This window comes from Letharia lupina, assembly GCF_014066315.1.
Source record: "Letharia lupina isolate WasteWater1 chromosome Unknown contig_13, whole genome shotgun sequence".
Lineage (NCBI taxonomy): Eukaryota > Fungi > Ascomycota > Lecanoromycetes > Lecanorales > Parmeliaceae > Letharia > Letharia lupina.
The window spans coordinates 1340457-1358494 of record NW_023502982.1 but is presented as its reverse complement, the minus strand read 5'-3'; the positions used below and the strand labels follow the sequence as shown (position 1 = coordinate 1358494).

General features: G+C 38.3%; 3 protein-coding genes across 3 annotated transcripts; 1 reads left to right on the top strand and 2 right to left on the bottom strand.

Moving 5' to 3' along the window:
* Positions 1-126: 126 nt before the first annotated feature.
* On the bottom strand, positions 127-3786 carry HO133_001817 (uncharacterized protein; the record flags this gene model as incomplete). The annotated part of the gene is made up of 2 exons (XM_037292745.1): positions 127-3663; positions 3712-3786. 2 exons carry the CDS (start codon positions 3784-3786, stop codon positions 127-129), a joined length of 3612 nt encoding a protein of 1203 aa, XP_037151284.1.
* Positions 3787-4026: 240 nt separating this feature from the next.
* On the top strand, positions 4027-7411 carry HO133_001816 (uncharacterized protein; the record flags this gene model as incomplete). The annotated part of the gene is made up of 8 exons (XM_037292744.1): positions 4027-4164; positions 4230-4329; positions 4385-5082; positions 5327-5568; positions 5652-6082; positions 6182-6204; positions 6260-7151; positions 7203-7411. 8 exons carry the CDS (start codon positions 4027-4029, stop codon positions 7409-7411), a joined length of 2733 nt encoding a protein of 910 aa, XP_037151283.1.
* Positions 7412-8871: 1460 nt separating this feature from the next.
* On the bottom strand, positions 8872-9715 carry HO133_001815 (uncharacterized protein; the record flags this gene model as incomplete). The annotated part of the gene is made up of 2 exons (XM_037292743.1): positions 8872-9577; positions 9636-9715. The coding sequence occupies 2 exons, from the start codon at positions 9713-9715 to the stop codon at positions 8872-8874; spliced, it is 786 nt and encodes a 261-aa protein (XP_037151282.1).
* Between the last annotated feature and the right edge of the window lie 8323 nt (positions 9716-18038).

The following is an 18038-nucleotide window of genomic DNA, read 5'->3' as shown; positions in this document are numbered from 1 at the left end:
CGTCCTCAGCTTGAATGGGAGTCAAGTTCTAAATTCTGTGTTGTACAGTTGCTATCTTGACACGAGTCCTATTCGAAAGGCCGAAGACCCTTCAGTATGCCCTGTCAACGTGAATAATAATCCATCTTATTCATCATCACTATCCTCCAGCACTGCAACCCGCCCCCTTCTCCTAGCTGTGGATATCCAGATGTCATCTTCCTCATCTTCCTCATTCTCTCCGTTCTCCTCCCTATCCCTTGCATCCACAGCCATTGCAGGAACCTTTGCGGCGCCCTCTTCAGAGGGGGAAGACTCGAGATGTGCTGGATCTCCGGCTCCGTTCGATGACAAGGATAGACCAACAAGCGGAGGCGAGGATAGCGGTGTGACTTTGTCTTCACTTTCTGCACTTGATATTGACTCGGCACGGCGAGCTGGTGAGGAAGAACCATTGTCCGTAGCCATGTTCTCGTCATTGTCACTTCCGTCATCGCTCGAGCCACTATCCTCCTTCCTCCTCTTCCTCCTGCTTTCTCCCCCACCACCAGCACTCTTCCTCTTCCTGCTCGCTTTCGTGCTTCTTGCTGCAGGTTTGACAGCCTCACCTTCGATATTCTTCTTCACCCTCCCCGCCGCAAAGGCCTCCCTAATTATCTCCCTCTGCCCCCCCCTTCGCATCTCCTCCCTTGCAAAGAATGCTCGATCACGCTCTTCATCGCTTTCATCATCGCTGTCCCTTATGAACTCAGCACTCTTGACTTTCCTCGCCTTCTCCAGGTCCGCTTTGTCCCTCGCTTTGCGTCTTGCTTCTAGAGTCTCGTCGTCGAGTTCGATAGGGTCAGAGTGACGGCGCTTTCGGCGCTTGGCTTTGAGTGCGTCGAGGGCCTTGTGATGAGCATTGGGTCTGTCGACGGGACCGCTGAAGGGGAAGAGGAACTCGTTCTCTGCGTCATTATCGCTGACTATACCGTCGCCCTCGGAGTCATCGTCGTACTCTGCTTTCTTAGCTCTCTCGGCAGGCTTACGGCGGAGCAGTTCTTCGGCTGACAAGGGGTCATCGTCACCGTATTCGAAGACGGGGTTCTTGCGGTGTTGCTCTATTGTTTCATGCGTATGGCGGAGTTCTGCAGAGGTGAGAGAAGAAGGGATAATCCAGGTAGCGTTGAGCTCGTCTTCGATGCCCAAACGTTCCATGCCAGAAAGGGTCATCAGGAGACGGAGTCTGGCTTCTTTGAAGATGGCGGTGCGAAGAGAGTCTGTGTCTGGTGTGACGATTATTGAGGGCGCTTTTGAGGTGGTCTCGGCCTGGTCTGCTGGTATTTCTGAGTCGGGCTCAGGGCGGGATTGGGATTGAGTTTGCCGAGCTAAGGCTTCAGATTCCCAGGATTGACGCTCCTCGGCTGCGGAGGAGAGCGTTCTGGACACCCAGTCGACCTGATCAAGTTTGTTGTCGTAAAGAACTGCTACTATGACGCCGATCTGCTCTTCGGTGGTCATCGACCCTCGCACTTCTAGGGCAGCTGGTGGTCTGGGTTTGGAGGAAGTGGTCTGCTTGTCATAGCCGTATTCGAGGTAGTAGGTCGTGGAATTGATCTTGCTGAAGAGCAGTTCAACTGCTAACTCTGGTCTCTGCTCGAGCTTCTTGATCATCTTCTTGACCAGTTGCCTTACCAGCTCATCCCATTCCCTGAACATTGGTCCAGCTGAGTCAAGACCCTCAGGTCCCTTAATCATCTTATTGAATAAAGCAATGATGTCGAGTCGGAAGAGCATGACGCTGAGATCCTGCTTGAAGGCAACGCGGTAGAAAAATCGATGAGCACGTTTCAACTGCTCGGTGTCCAAATCGGTATAGTATTTGGTGAAGGAGACGAAAGTATCTATGCAGGCTTGAGTCATGAATTTGGTGGAGAAGCGTGTGAAGTCGAACTTGCGTTCCCGAGACACTCGCTCCGCCTCGGCGACATCTTCCATCTCAGAGGCTTCATCTTCGTCATCTCCATCAGTCTGTTGACGCTGTTTTACAGTAGCTTTCTTTGATTTTCGCGCCCTCCGACGTGATCGCACTTGCAGGTCGACGTTCTCTCGAGAGTAGCGTTCAAGTATGCGTAGGAAGACGTGTGAGAGCTCGGTGCAGGAGTCTAGGTATCCGAAGCCTTGATCTTTGTAGCCTCGGAGGATAGCGATGATTCTGTCATGCGTTGTCTCTTCGTAGAAGATACGGTTTTGTATGTTCTCTGCAATTTCCTGGTCTTCCTCAAGCGGTGACTCCGCCATGTCTTGGACAATCAGGAGAATTTGGGTAAAGCATCGCATACCTGCTTGGACCTCTCGCCATGACTTCAAATCCAGACGATCTTGCATGAAACGGTTGAGAAGGATAAAAGATTCCTGATTCAGAACAGTGGCTATTAGTGCGAAGCTGTCGGCCTCGAAGGTCTCTTCCAGCTTCTTGTCCCTTCTTCTCTTCTTTGCTTCTTTCTTCCTCCTGCGCCGCACACGTTCAGCTTCGAGGAACCAGGAGACCAGGTAGAAGAACTGCTGCTGCTGGGCCTCAAGCACCCGCTCGGCTTCTCGTTCGATGGCCTTTCGAATATGGTTGAACAAAGGGTTGAAGCCGGAATCGAGAAATTCTTCCACAAAGGCACGGAGATGAGTACTCGCAGATTCCGTCAATGGCACTGGCATGTCAAAGCGGTCGTAAGCTGGCTCTTCGTTCTTGACTCGCTGCTTGGGCTTGTTCCATTTCTTTGTCTGGTCCATCTTTGACAGGGCTTGCTGACTGTCCTTCAATACGTCCTGGCCCGACACTGTGGAGACTTTCCCTGCATCGTCACGTTTGACCCAGATCATGGTTCCAAATCGGTTGTGTCTTGTGGGGGCGTTCTTTGCGTAGCTTCTATGCATGCCAGCTTCTTGTGCCAACAAGGACTTAAGGTCATCATCGTTCCTGGACTTGAATTGTTTCTTGTCCATGAATAGCTTCTCCACGTCCACGCCTTTAAGGAGATGGAAGAGCACCTCCATGATAACCGTATCTTGTGTATTGAAGTCTTCGCCCATGTTCGAAGAGATTGTGAGAAGTAAAGCAAGGACATCCTGGCGGTGGAAGGCCTCGACGGTAGCAGATCTTGAAACTTCGCCATCCTTACCTTCGTTTGGCAGGTTCTGCGGCGGAGAGATCATGGCAACGTTTCTGAAGAAGTACAAGAGGAGCTTGATGATTCCTTCATCACGAGAGCTTCGCTCACCCATTGGAAGAGCGATTGAGGGCAGACCAATGCGCACCGTTGTTCGCAGCACTGTCGCGGACTCATGTTCGAGTATTGCGCGCTTGTATGATGTCTGTGCTAGTTGAAGGTATGGTACATGGCGATGGTGGTTCACAGTCATCTGAATGTCGTTCTTCTCAATTGGCCATGTCAAGGGTACCAGCAGTTCCAGACATGCCAGCGCAACCTTTGATTTGATCTTGTCTTCCGTTGCTGCTTCTGGCCACGCTGACAGGATCTCCAGTAAATCTCCTTTGACCAGATTCGCTTCCGCAAGACACCTTGCCACATCCAATCGGTTTGCCTTCTCATCGTGTAGCTTCAACCACTTCTTGAGATCCTTGAGACATGCCAACGCGTCGTCTCCAAGCACATAGCGGCCGTCTTCGTCGGCCGCCGTCCCACCAAGCTGTTGTGTTGTTAGCTTTGAAAATCATTTTGGGAGATTTCAACTGACGGCGGAGACAAGACTGTAGACATACGCCCGGACTTCTGGGTCCACAGTACTTTGAGAAGCCTCTTCGAGCTCCATTGCGTTGCTGGTGTCTGGTTACATAGGAAAGGCAATGAATGTGGTGCCAAGGCCCAGCGCGATTCTGGAGACGCGACGGACGCGTTTGCCGAGGCATGAAGATCCCTGCTAAGCCGTCCCCCCAGCTTTCTCCACTGGCTTCAACCTCACGAAGACACCGAGAATTCTGCCTCAACTGAGCATTCAATCCTCACTGTTGTACTCGGGTGGCCATTAGGTAATCGCCTTTTATATTTTAAGATGTCTACATCCCTCCTCGCCGGTCGGCAATTGGCCAATCTAGCCAGCAATGTCAATCGACACTCCTTCAGTACGAGCTCAAGTCTTGCGGCAGCAGCGGAAGTCAAACGACTGGGAGTAGTCGGAGCTGGGCAAATGGTAGGCAGAAGCAAACGCACGCTGGGTTCTGAGATGGGCATTGGGGGCTGATTCTAGGAGATCAGGGGCTAGGCATCGCACTTGTGGCAGCACAGAAGGCGAGAGTGCCAGTGACTTTGGTAGATACCTCGCAAGCATCGCTGGACAAAGGGATGAAATTTGCAGGTACAAGATCATCAAAAGACGAGCATACTGGTGGTTCCGCTGACAGGAGCTGTAGAGAAGCTTTTGGAGAAGGGTGTGTTCAAAAACCGGATCTCCCAGTCAGACGCAGATTCCGCCCGCTCCCTTCTGTCGCCTACTACCAAAATGGAAGACCTCTCCAATGTCGACTTCGTAATCGAGGCTGTGCCTGAGATACCCTCATTAAAAACAGATATCTTCTCTCAGCTTGCCAAGATAGCGCCACCGCATGCCATCCTCGCGACCAATACATCCTCCATCTCCATCACCAAAATAGCCTCTGCAACCACAACACCGGACAATCCTACAGATCTCGCCGCCGCGTCTCGGGTAGTTAGCACACACTTTATGAACCCTGTGCCTATACTAAAAGGGGTTGAAATAATAAGTGGGCTGCAAACATCTCCTGAGACCCGGGAAACAGCCGTTGAATTCTGCAAACGCATGGGCAAGATCCCGTCACAATCTGCCGACTCACCGGGCTTCCTTGCTAATCGCATACTGATGCCCTACATCAACGAAGCAATTATTTGTCTCGAGACGGGCGTAGGAAGGAAAGAAGATATCGATAACATAATGAAGAATGGGACGAATGTGCCGATGGGACCCCTACAGTTGGCTGATTTTATCGGCGTTGATACATGTTTAGCGATAATGAAGGTGCTACATGAGGAGACAGGAGATGGGAAGTATAGGCCCGCAGTGTTGTTACGGAAGATGGTAGATGCAGGGTGGGTAGGCAAGAAGTGTGGAAAGGGGTTCTATGACTATTGATCAACAATGATATCGGTTGATGCTCAAAGCTTCTGGCATGGCTGTGATCTTGTGAAGTGGGAAATAGGGAAAGCTCCGCGAAGCATCCTTACACGAGAGCGATTCCTGATCGAAGGAGTATACTAGGGGTTCGCTATAAATCAAAATTTGAATCGCATCGCATCTAATGACGTGTTGCATTATGCGAGTGCTGCGCAGCAGATAGCTATTGGATGGTCCCACATCTTTGCGAGCGAGGTCTTCGCAAGCATCTCTGGCTTTGGGAAAGATCAACCTTGGCCCGACTATCCGAAATCCTACCACTTTATTCCTGTGTGTCACACCCGGATTCCTTGTCAGCAATCTCAATCCCATCGATGCGGCCTTCCTCAATGGTAGCTTTCTTTATGCGTGCCAGTATCAAGGTGAAGAATACAGCCACGACTTGATTTATGCTGTTGTCGCCAAGTGAGCAATAATAGTTGTCGTGGCTTTCTTCTAAGCAAAGAATTACAAGCGTTTTCGAGACCATCGCAATATTCGTTCATTAGGCTGACGATGCTGTCCAATTCCTCTTTGCAGCCTTGGTTCGACTACGGCACTGCTATAAGGAGTCCTGCTTCCGGCCACACTGACCCCTTTGCAGCATTACCGCCAATCCAACCTTGCTATGGCGGCAGCATAGGAGGCGAAGCTGTGAACTGTTCGGTGGTCTGCGATTATACATATCTCTTGTTCGATCCCCAACATCCTTCAAATCTTGTAACCTGTGGTCTGTGGGCTACGGTGACTGCTGGCCTTGATAGTACTGGTCAATCTCCTGTCACAACCCCATTCGAAGCTGTGGGCTTGAACCTATCTGCCACAGAGACTGTAAGGACTATAGACGGAGCGCTTGGCACCTACAATGCCCAACTCCAAAGCAATTTGGTCGCCTGCTTTGCCTCCTTCTACGCAGCAACTCACTCTTTTACCGATGACCGTAGGTCAACTCCAAACACTTGCAGTGCCACTGCTCTATTTCAATACCCATTGGAGGCAGAGCCATGCTTCGCGGACTTGTGCTCTCCCAGGACTTTAGATGCAGATCTTGGAGGAATTGGGGTGTGTTCTGGCAACATTTCCTCTACCGCAATCAGGCACTGACAAGGCACTTTAGGTCTTTGTATCCCTCATCGTTCAGTCCAGCCTTGCAATCGTGACTGCAATCGTGCTGTCTCTTCTAGTATCATGGACATTTGTGAACAGACACCGGCAAGAAAAGCACACCCAGGCAATGATGATGGCTACGGTAGACTTCCAGATAACCCAATGCTATTTCGCTGGAGCCGTCCAAATTGCCGCCCTGGTCTTTACGGCACGAGGACTTTTTTCTATCAAATGGGTTGCATCGCCTGAGCTGCTTGATGAGGGGCTTCTTTTTACCCTAGCAACTAACGGCTTTGTTCCGACTATACTCACTTTGGCCCTGATCACGCAGTACGGACGGCAATCATGGTACTTGATCTTATTGTCGTCCATTGTTTTCGTCTTGTCGACCGGGATGCTAGCCGCCTCATCCAACGCGTGGTATGCAACACCTTTCGATCCAGCCTACGGAGTCCTTCAAGACTGCGGAGATTTTGTCGCATCCAATTTGACAACAGCATGGTGTGGATCGAACAATCTATTCTCAAACTCTGGACACAATCCTACAGCTCTCAATAAGGTCATCTGGGTGATGTGGGCCCATAGCTTGCTGTGGTTGATATACTGTGTCTCGAAGAAACTCCGGACATCATCAGATCGCTTCCTGCCGGGGGCCACGAAACTTGCGTCGATCTGCCAGCCTCGATTCGCTTGGAGCGATCGCCTTCCCATGAGCGGGTTAGGCAACCGATTGAGCCAGGGACTGTTTGCTATTACCTGGTCACTGTCGCTAGGCTATCAACTTTGGCTGTACGCCGTGATTTTGCACGGATCGATCACTAATTTTACCTGGAGCTTTGGGCAGATTTTAGCGGTTTTGGTCTGGGCTCCTTGCCTCGTCGAGTTTATAAATCTAGAAATCAGTAAGCGTTCTCAGCCGCTTTCTAGTGGTCACGTAGTTAATCGATATACAGATGGTGTGTTCAAGGGCTCTAAATACCGGTTTCCGCCACCCCTTGCATTGGCCACCACTGACTCGTCTGGGACTCTACATCTTGGAAACGCTGACTCAACATCTCACATCATCCCGCTCGCAAACTTAGATACCAGAGGCACAGACACCGAGGATGATGACAGATCGGACACAGCTAGAAGAGAGCAGCATCCGGCAGAGAGAATCTGAGTCCATGACTCTAGTCCCCGGTCGGCAATAGATCAGCTCGTATCTTTGATGATCATGCCTTGTATTCAAGTGTAGGCATGAGAAGACGGGATACAACGCGTTCCGATAGGCACCTCTCGTTTGCGCTATTGGAGTACGAATGGTCGTACGCGAAAGATGTATATCATTCAATGGCAAAGCACACCATTTGACTACTAGCATTTGCGCCCCCGTGGGACTTGAATTAGTCTCTATTGTACAAGACAACGATAGTACACTGTATTCCCAATAAACCAACTGCCAAGCTAAAAGCCAATCCATGAAACATCAAAGGGGATCATCAAGCTGCGCGTAAGATTCAACGAACAGCTCGCAACAATGCCCACCGACCTATACCAACCACACGTGCCCACCTAAAAACTCACAAGCATATTGAATAAAGGACTCTTCACACCTCACCGCATCCGGTAGATATCACCGGATTAGGGGTCACTACGCTTAGTATTGTTCCCAGTGCCTATATAGAGGGGTTCCTACACCTCTTAGATAGAACTACATCTCATCCATCCTACAAAGCATCATTCCCGTGCTGCACCACGTCGTTGGAACAGCCCGAACCGAAGCTCGTTCCCGAGGGTAGCATCGGACGTTGTCCGCGCCTCCATTATCCTCCTCCTCACATGCAGAACCCCCGCCCCATTCATTTCCATAGAGTCCGCACCGGCGCCCCAGGTACGACAGCTCGACCTGAATATCATCTGACTGAGCTCTGCCGAACATGATTTGTCGCTGTTGATTGACGTACGTACGTGACTGTTTTGGTCCGCGAGCAGCCGGGCGCGTTTGAAAGTACCGATTACGCAGCAGCAGCCGTTGGGGATCTACGCGGTGTTTTCGGTGGACGGGAGACCGTCGCCGAGGGCTGTATTGGGGGGTATGTGATGGAGACGTCCGCGGGGCTGTCGTTGTTGGTGCTTTCCATTTCGTCGCCCTCGGTTGTTCGGAGGATGGGTCTGGTAGTGGCGGGGGTGAGGGTGAGGGAGGGAAGGCAAAAGGCTCTGGGGAGGGTGAAACGCGTGGTGGATGTGGAGAGATTTTCTGTCTGGAAGGCGGGGGGACTTTTTGGGGGGGAAAGGGAGCGGGATATTGATGAGTTGGTGGGTCAAGGTATGGAGGAGTGAGCGCTCGATCAGTGCTAGGCTATCATTACGCTGGTGCTCGAGGGGCCATAAGGGCTTGCATGTGAGGGGGTCGGAGGATGTGTTGTTGGAAGGTCGGGATGTGTTGTATCGTTCAAGTTTCACAGGGTGGAAGAGGAGTCATGAAGTCACTGCTTACACACTAGCTTCAGTCATCAGGTGTTTCCATGAAACCGGATTCTTCATGCTGTAAATGACATCGACCCCGGGACCCAGCCTATCTTATGAGAGCCCAGAACCCCAGCTCCTCCACTAAGTCGCCCTTTGCAAACCGCTTTATCTTCAACCGGAGCCCAGCATCTTGCTCTTCATGCTTTGCACCCATTCTTGCTTCCGAGCATTCGTCCATATGTATTTGTCCTCACGCGCCCTGCCGACCGGAATATCAGAACCTTCAAGTACAAGCTCGACTTTCTTCAACGGCAACTTTTTGAACTCCACTAGGTCCCGAAGGAACAGCCTTTTTGCGTAAGTAGGATTGTGTTGACGCGTCATAGGGGAAAAATATTCCCAGGGGCATACGTCTACATCGATGGATATGTATCGAAGATTCTTCAGATTCTGTGTCAAGAAGCGAAACGTATTGTCCCATTCGCGTTCATCATTTCTGACGTGGACGTAAACGTGAAGGCGAATACTCCGCACTGCGAGGCGGTCATAGCTGGTATCATTGAGGCGTCGTATGAACGAATCGACTAACCTAGGACTAGAGATGATGAAACTGTTGGCGGAGTATAACACGCTCCGTGCCTCATGGTACATTTGGCGGCATGTCACCAGAGAAGCGACGTGAAGCCCCTTTTCCTCTGCACAATCGTTGATATTGTGTTGCTTAGTAAACTTGCAAACAGCTAGGCGGATTCTTGAGTGGTCGGAATTGTAATCGTTCTCAACATGAATGTGCAGACCTCCGTACACGAAATGATAGATGCGATCTTTCAACTCTTGAGGTAGACGGAAAAGAGGGGAGGAGGCGTTGCTGACAGTGCTGGAGTGAAACAATGGTCAGCTTGACATATCGCAGTATTGTTTTGGCTTTGACATACATTGCATGAGTAGCGGGAAGCATGAAGGCAATGGGCGTCTCAGATGCAGCCACTGTGCGAGACTCGCTGCGGAGCTTCATGCTGGAGTTTTGTGAATGTGGAAAGGGTCGCAGGCCTCAATGAAACGACCAGAAGAGATGATGAAGCTTCGAAGATCCAAGACTTTGACAAAAATACAAAATCTTGAGGAAGGTCTGTCAGGAGGGAGTGAGCTTTTGTGAATGATGTTCGTGGTGGAGGCAGACAGGGCGTGGCTTTCTTGACGAGGTGTGTCATTCAGGGTGGGTGTTGATGCTGGCCGTTATTTCAACATCGAGAATCTTGACGAATGCGGCCTTCAACGGGGGCTCTAGTAACCGTCTAGGCGCGCCAAATAAAGATTTTAACCATCCCCTTCTTTTTTTTTTTTTTTTTTTTTTTTTTTTTTTTTTTTTTTTTTTTTTTTTTTTTTAATTTTTTTTTTTTTTTTTTTTTTTTTTTTTTTTTTTTTTTTTTTTTTTTTTTTTTTTTTTTTTTTTTTTTTTTTTTTTTTTTTTTTTTTTTTTTTTTTTTTTTTTTATTTTTTTTTTTTTTTTTTTTTTTTTTTTTTTTTTTTTTTTTTTTTTTTTTTTTTTTTTTAAAAAAATTTTAAATTTTTTTTTTTTTTTTTTTTTTTTTTTTTTTTTTAAATTTTTTTTTTTTAAATTTTTTTTTTTTTTTTAAATTTTTTTTTTTTTTTTTTATTTAAATTTTTTTTTTTTTTTTAAAATTTTTTAAATAATTTTTTTAATTTTTTTTTTTTTTTTTTTTTATATTTTTTTAAAAAATTTTTTTTTATAAAAAATTAAATAGCCTCTAAATTTTTTTTTTTTTTTTTTTAAAATTATCGTAGAGATATAAATAATAATTTCGAATAATAATTTTAAATAATAATTTCAAGTTAAAAAAGAATTTAAATTCTCTAGAAGTAGATATTAGTAACTATTCTATATATATTAAATATATATTAAATAATAATTCTTTTCTTTATTAATATACTTACTTATTTTTATTTATTTATTATTTTCTTATATTTTAATATATATAAAAAATATTATAAAATTAAATCTACTTTTCTATTTTTATTTTTATTTTTATTTTAAAGCTTTTTTTATTTTATTATATAAAATATTATAATCTATTATATAAAATATTATAGTTTTAAAAATATTTATAATTTATAGATATTATAAACGTTATTTTTTTAAATATATTTAATTATTTAATTATTTATTATATTTATATTATATATATATTTTTATAATTAATTTATTAATAATTCGAAAAATTCGAGATATTTCTATAAAAATTAGAAATTTTCGAAATTTATAAATATTATAAAATCTTCGTTATAACTCTATAATTATCTTAAAAAGTTTAAAATAATTCTATTACTATTAACTTATATTTTTTATAAAAATTCTATTATTAATTTAAAAATTTTAAGACTTTAAAAGATAATTCGAAATTTTCGAGATAATTATATTATTATTAATTTGAATTTTTCGTAATAACTCTATTATTAATTCAAAAATTTTAAGACTCTAAGAGATAATTCGAAGTTTTCGAGATAATTCTATTATTATTAACTACTAGTCGAAAAGATATAATATAATATAAGATATTAATCTATTATATTATACTCTAATATAATATAGAATATTAATATTTATATAATCTTATATCTAGTATAATATAGAATCTTAATAGAATATTCTACGATATAGTATATCTATAATATTATATTATGAAATAATATATATATGAAATATTTTATTAGAATTTCTATATTTAGAAGTATAAGTAGCTATTCTAGTTATTATTCTAGTTAACGACTAATCGTATCTATTTCTATTCGATATACTATTATAGCTATTACTATTATATCTACTACTACTATAACTACTACTATTATAACTATTACTATTATAACTATTACTTACTATTATAACTACTATTATTAGAATCGATATAGATGTAATATTAATATAGATATATTAAATAAGATAACTAAGATATCGAACTATATAGATGGGAAGAAGGTATAATATAATAGAGAATGTCTCCGCCAAGGCCCGCTAGCCATAGGGCTGAGGGGTATATTAAGAATACGCTTGTAACACTATCTCCCCCTTTCGTTAAATTATATCCTATAATTGGTGAGTGGAAAGATAGAAAAATAGATATATATACGCTTAACGTCTGAAAAATGATAAAAGTAGTAAAGAAATAATTGTATCCGGGAATTCTAGCATTATATCTTTCTTCGTTAGAGGTATTGGGAATAATAGTAGCTTTTTATATTTGCGCTGTAGCGACGTCGCTAGCCGGGGTGTATACGTATATAGAGGGCCTAGCCGGGAGCAAATCGGTGTGATATAGCGAAAATCATACTCATGGGCGTAGGGGTAAATAATAATGATTTTCGAATTCGTATTTAAGCGGATAGGATATCTGTGGAATAATGCGATGTAATTAATTAAGGGCTTTCGAATCGAATCGAGCCGTAAACGCTAAAAACTCTAATTTAATATTAAGTAACTTTGATATAGTCTTCTCTATAGTATATTATTTAGCTGATATCGATTATGTTTCGTAACAGCGATAACGTGGTTTATGTGTGTATTGGTATAGCTTCGAAAGATCTTTAGAGTTATATTAGCAACGGAGGCCTACGCGAAAGATTATATATAAGGTGATTTCTGATTAAAATGAGTCTAAGGGATCGATTCTCGGTTTTAGAAAAAATGAGGCTATTATAAAGATATCGGACGGTCTTAATTTGATTGAAAATGGGGTATTCGAGATAGTTTCGGCTCGGGGACGCTGCCGCTGTTAAAGGCCCCTCGTCTTGGTTTCTTTATAGGTGAGGCTCTTCGAAATATCGCTTATGGAAGTCGTTTATTAGATTTTAGTAATTTTCGAATTTATCGTTGTTTGTATTATACTAGTTAAGATTATTATTAAGACTTTCTTACTTAACTTTATACTTAAGACGATTATAGATTAATTTATAAATAAGTATTTCTTTAATAATTTATTTAATTCGATTATTGATAATAATATACTTCGGCGAAGAATTTATCTACTCTAATAAGAAGTTATTTATCGCGAGACTTAAGAGATTAAAGTGGAAGATATTATAAATTCTTATAATTGGCGGAAGTTTTAGATAATATAAGATTCTTATAAGGCCTATAATCTCGAATAAATTAAGTCTCTTATAATTTAGTTTGCGGGAAGAGCGATTGAAGGTAATATTCTTATTATTTAGAAAGATCTTATTACTTATTTAAAAAGTAATCTTTTATTAATACTTATTAACTTATATAATTATAGCCTTCTAAGCGCGATCTATATTACTTCGAATATACTTAAGAACTTATTTTATATAGTTCGTAATATTCTCTATCTAAGTAGTATTGAGACGCTTATATATGATCTTGTAGTCGATAGTATTTAGGCTAAAAGTTATTTAAGAATAGAACCTCTTATTTATAAGGAAAGATGGAATATTAGTAGTCGATAAGATAGTATTATTATCGACGAACTCGATAATAGATAGTTATTTTGCCTAATCGTTCTGTATATAATTATAGTATATTCGAAGATAACGCTCTATATTCTAATTCGCTTATTTAATTTATTTATCGATCTTAGAGTAAAAGGCTATTAATAGCTTAACTGTGATGTCTAATCTCTTATAAAAAGATTTTTATATAATAGCTATAAATTAAGGATCTTAATTTGATATTATTAAGATCGATAGATCGTATAGATAAAATACTTTCTTAAGTAGTAAGTTGATTATCTTTTTAGCGATAGTGCTTTTATTAATATCGAAATAGGCTATATAATAATATTTCTTAGTAAGTCGATTAATCGCTATTTAAATAGCGTTATAGTCGTTAGATATAGATAAGTCTATAACGAAGTTAATCGATATATCTTATTATCGTTTTTATAAGATTAATAAAGATTATAGTAAACTATACTTTTAATTATAAAACGCTTTAGTTCTTTAATAGATATAGTAATTCTTAATATAGATAGTTATAATAGCCCTTATATCTCGCTAGTAGTATTCTCTTTTAAGTAGTTTATAGATATATACTATCTTAAAATAATCGTAGAATAATTAATCGTATATCTCTCGGATAATATCGATATATATATTATCGAATATTTATAAACGGTTCTTATAATAAAGTACTTCGTCTTATATAAAGTATTTATTAAGAGTAATTTCTCGAAACTTATTCTTATCTTTAATAATAGTCTTATAGATTTTCATATAATATTTATCTTTTTTATTAGCCCCTACTACTTTATAATAGATAGAGTTATTAATTATATATATGTCGATATATTCGTTGTTTAATTTTAATTAATTAGAGGTAAGAATTATCTAATACTATTAATGTAATTATTTATTCTCGAGATCGGTTAATTTATACTTAGTTATTCGTATAAGTATATCAACCTTAACGTTCTAAGATTTAGATCGATAAATAATCTTTATATTAAATTCTAATAATATATTTAAATATCGAGTCTAGTGTCGACTAAGATTCCTTTTTTTAGTAAAATATATTAGTTCTTTATAATCGATAAAGATTCTAATAGAGACGTTTATATATTTTAATTTAGAGCGCTAGTATTCTAGATAGCGAATAATTATTAGTAGTTTCTTATCGTAGATCTAATAATTATACTTAGTCGGGGTTAGGTTTTTACTATAGAAGATTATCGAATAAAGTACTCTCTTATCGTTATATTAGAAAAGAATATCTTCATTAATATAGTCGAAAGAGTTAGTCTCTAGAACGATCTTCTTTATTTTATTAAAATAACGTAGAACTAAAGCTTTAATAATGGCGACTTTAAGAAAGTAAAAGATCTCTTAATATGCTAAGAATTAATTAAATATAATCTTCTTTATCGTAAGTTTTATTATAAGTTTAACTATTTTAGAGAAGTCTCTAATAAATTATTGATAAAAATTGTAAAATTCGATAAAGGCCTATATCTCTTTAAGATTAGTAGGTGTGATCTACTCGATAATAGTCTAAATCTTAATAGAGTTTATTTATAACCTGTCTATAGATATTAATAGATCTAGAAACTTAATTTTCTAAACGTGGAATTCGTATTTAAGAATATTTATCTGAAGGTCGACATTTTTTAATTTCTAAAGAATTTATCTAACGTGTTAAATGTATTTCTTTTTTATCTTATTATAAATAAGTATATTATCGAGATAGATCTAATAGAAGTTATTTAGATATTCGAATAGAATATTATTTATGTATTGTTAATATGTGATCAAGCTATTAATTAGATCGAAGGGGAGAATTCGATACTTATATACTTTAAGGGAGGTAATAAAAGTAGTAAAATCCTCGCTATTAGGGTATATATGTAGTTTATTAAACGCGGCTATAATATCTAATCGAGTAAGATATTTATATTCTTAAATTCTTATTAAAATCTTATCTATTAGTGAAATTGAATATTAGTTTCTTTTTATAATAGCGTTTAGCTTTCGATAGTTCATATAAAAATGTAATTCTTTATTTAACTTTTTCGCGAATAGAATAAGTAAGGCGAATAGTATATGGCTTAGTATTATGAATCTCTTTTTTAGATGTTCGTTTAGATACTACTTTATCTATTTTAATTTGTATTTTAATATTAAATAGATCCTATTTTTCGAAAGTTTCGTTTTATTGAAGTTATCGTTAAATTCGAGCTTATAATTATAAGAATAATATAAGGGAAGTATATTCGTCTTAGTCTTATCGAAAATATTAAGATAGTTATAATACTTTATAGATAGCTTATATTTTACCTCTTTAAAACTAATCTTATTAGCGCTATTAATCTAAATAAGATAGTTAGAACTATAATATCTCTTATATTTCTTTTTTAAGTCGTAGAAATACGATTTATTAATCGATATATGAGTTTCGCGAGGTATTTGGATAGAGGAAGGCGTATATAATATAGGCGACGTATTATAGATCTTATTTATTATTAATGTAAATAGCTTATTGTCTTTTTTACGAGCTAGTTAATAGTAAGCCGCTATATTAATCTTAGCGATATTAATAGACTTAGACTTCTTACTATTCTCGTTCTTATTTAATAAGAAGATATTTAAATTAATCTCGTTATCGTAGATAAGTAAGAAAGAGCTTTATTGTTTTAGTATAATAGATAGAGAGGTAGGTGATGTGGGTGGTTAAAGCTCCGGAGTTAATAGAAAGGAGAGGTCGTTTATTATTAATATTTAATTACTATTATAATTATATCGATCGAATAGAAAGAGTATCTTATCCCGTAATATGTTAAGAACTACCTCGTATTTGTTTATTTATAGTTTTTTAATTATTATATCGTATTTTAATAGTATAATTAATATTAAATATATTTCTTCTTAATAGTCTTTTACTATTATTATAGAAAGTAAATAGTATATAATTAATCGTTTTACGATCTAATCGTTATAATCTCTTAGTAATTTAGATCGTAATAGTGAGAGTGGTTTTAGATATAAGGCCTTATATATCGCTAAGATTAAGAACTTATTTATAACTATATAAGTATCGGTATATCTATTATCTATAAGAGAGTTCTAAAGTAAGTACTCTCTTTCTTATAAAGATAGCGTAACTTATATGCGGAAAGGATAACGTGCTAGAGCGTTATTGGGGGTGTCTACTAGATATACTTTATAAGTATCTCTTATCGTAACTTTGAAAGAGGCTATTCGTTTCCCGAATTTGAAGAAGAATTATCGCTACTCGTAGTATCGACGTTATCGATTTCGAATTCTTTATTTATTTTTATCGCGTGAAGTTATATCTCCTTAAAGGCCTTTTTATTAATCTCGATTTAAGTAGTTATTATATAGTTCTTTCGATAGTAATCTTTCTTATCGCAGTTATAGTATATTAGTTCTCTTAATTTCGAATTAATTATAATATTTAGAGGCGTAGTAGTTGTATTTGAATTAAACCCGGTAACGAATATAAGACGTATATTAGCCGCGGGTATTATTATCGATATTCGTATTGTAATTAACTTAATAGTAGTCTTTATAAACTTAAAATTCTTATAATTAGCACGTTATAAGTTATTTAGCTTTTGAAGGTATTCTTTTATAGCCTTTAAGATAGTAAAATCTTTTATAATCTACTATACCTTCTTTAATTTTTTTCTTAGTTTCTTAAGAAGGTAGTTCTCTAGTATAAGAGTTTTATTATAGTTAAGAATAGTGTTTAGTCGAATAAAGTCTAAATAAAAGTCGATAAAGAGTCGGGTTTTTTATTATAGAGTATATATATTATATAATATATTACTATATCGATCTAAGTTCTTATAAATATCGATTAATTTATTTATAATCTTAGTAGAAGACTAGTATAAATTAGTAAAGTTTCGAAGTTTTCTATATATTATATATTATATAGTCTTATCGTCAAGTTATAAAACTATATAAATTATTTTAAAGTTCTTAATAAAATAATAATCGCTATTAATCTTAAATTTCTATTCTATTCTAAAGGACTAGTCGTCTTAGATAGAGTTACTATCGTCGATAAATAGAGGTAAATCTAAGATCTTAACTAATTTCTCTTTTAAATGTCTAGATGTGCGTTTCTCCTCGATCGATAATAATTATAAGTCTTTTATTAACTATATCTTAAGGCTATTAACTTTTCGCTATAGAAAAATTATATTCTTCTAAAAGTCTCGAGCTAGTTAATTTACCTTCTTAGTTATTTTGTGAGTTTAATATAAATCGTTTATAACTAGATTCTTTTCTATTACGGCGACGTAATATCGAGTAATAACCTCTTAAAAATCGTCTCGCTCTTAACGAATTTTATTTAATATAGTTATGAATTCGTCGAGTTAGTACTTAATCTAATATTATAGTTATAGACTATTAGCAATATTCTAAGGCGTATCTATTAAGTTTATCTTATTAGAGGTATTATCTAATAGAACTAATATTTATCGAAACTTGATTTACTCTAATAGAGTCTTAATTTAATTTATTCTTTTAATGTTGAACTTCGCTATAGAAAAGAAGAAAGAAAGATTTAAAATAAAGTGAAGAGAAGTTTAAATACTTCGAAAGAATGGATATTAGGGATATTAGATATACTAGAGAATAATAAAGCCTCTTTAAGACGTATCGAAATTATTCGATATTGAGAATAAAAAATTTCACTATAAAGCTTAAGATAAGGTTGTTTCTTTGCGGGGGTTTAATATACTTATTTCTTAATTGTTTAAGGCGTTAAGAAGACTGTAAGTACTTTAAATAGTAGTCTTTCGAGTGTATTTACTCCGCTTAAAGAATCTCTTATCTTA